Raw genomic sequence first — 1,165 nt, 5'->3', positions numbered from 1 at the left:
TTGACTCTATTACTCTTCCAGATGGCCGAATCACGCTTCGACATGTTGAACTGCATATGTATGTTCTTCTTCACCGCATCAAAGTATTTGACTGCCAAAGATCTCATAGAGTGGGGGGAAGTATCCTCAATGCGTAAAAAAGAATCACCAACACCACATACCTGTTTGAAGCGTGTCAAAGCGTTCTCAAAACTGGAGCTCAGACCCGAAACCCCAGAGTGCCTCAGAATGGTCCCCTGCTGGGATATTGTCTGAAAACAAGAAGCAACATAACAATATTGCTTCGTGTCCTACATAGTATACACACCCAAACCACCATCCTTAATGGGAAGCGTAACTAGTCTCTGCTGCAGTAAACCAAAACCTGGCCCGTCTCCCGTAACCAAGTGCCCAAGAAACTGTCTAAGATGGTCATCAAAAACCAATTGTGCCTCATCCAAAAACTCAGGTTTAGTAGTACGCATGGCGAAATATAACCTAGAGACACCAGAAAAGTTTCTTAGCAAAAGCAACTCTCCTTGTGGGTTCTTCATCTTCATCACCGCATCCATCAATGCAATGGTCTTCTGCACCCTCTTGACAACCATGTTTCTGCAAAACTGGGGATCTCGGCTAACTGGCCCACCCAATAACTTAACACCATCGGTAGGAAGATGTAAGTTAGGCGGGAAAACACCATCAACTAACCCTCTACTATCAGCCGAAGGCCAGAAAAGCTCCGACTTAGAAACATTGATATGCAACCCCAAGTGAACACCTTCCTGCTGGATAATGTCCAAAGCCTTAGCTACCATCAAAGTATCTCCGATACTGGTACCATCATCCAAATACCAAGCCTGAAGATCCAAGGTGCATCTCTCGGCGATCATATGAATGAGGGGGTGTAGCGTCAAAGCAAATAACATGGGGCCAAGAGGATCCCCTTGTTGAACTCCCTGAGCAGAGGAGAGAGTTTTGTCCATATAATATAGCCTAGCAGGAGACGCATAACAAAACTCCAACCACCTCGAGATCGAGGACAATGCTTTCTAACCTCTCTAATCATAGCAGACCTGCTTACCAGGTTGAAGGTGTTAGAGAAGTCCACCAAAAGCATAGACATAAAAGTAGAGTCACCCTTGACTTCCAAGAGCCGGTTAACTGCATGAAGAATGGACTCGCCACC

At 45.6% G+C, this 1,165-nt stretch overlaps 1 protein-coding gene across 1 annotated transcript; it reads right to left on the bottom strand.

The window, feature by feature from the left end:
- Positions 1-290: 290 nt before the first annotated feature.
- On the bottom strand, positions 291-962 carry LOC113273051. The gene has a single exon (XM_026522821.1). It carries the CDS (start codon positions 960-962, stop codon positions 291-293), a length of 672 nt encoding a protein of 223 aa, XP_026378606.1.
- Positions 963-1,165: the final 203 nt, after the last annotated feature.

The sequence above is a fragment of the Papaver somniferum genome, chromosome 4 (genome assembly GCF_003573695.1).
Source record: "Papaver somniferum cultivar HN1 chromosome 4, ASM357369v1, whole genome shotgun sequence".
Classification (NCBI taxonomy): domain Eukaryota; kingdom Viridiplantae; phylum Streptophyta; class Magnoliopsida; order Ranunculales; family Papaveraceae; genus Papaver; species Papaver somniferum.
The sequence above is the reverse complement of the archived record's forward strand: the minus strand, read 5'-3'. Positions and strand labels throughout refer to the sequence as shown.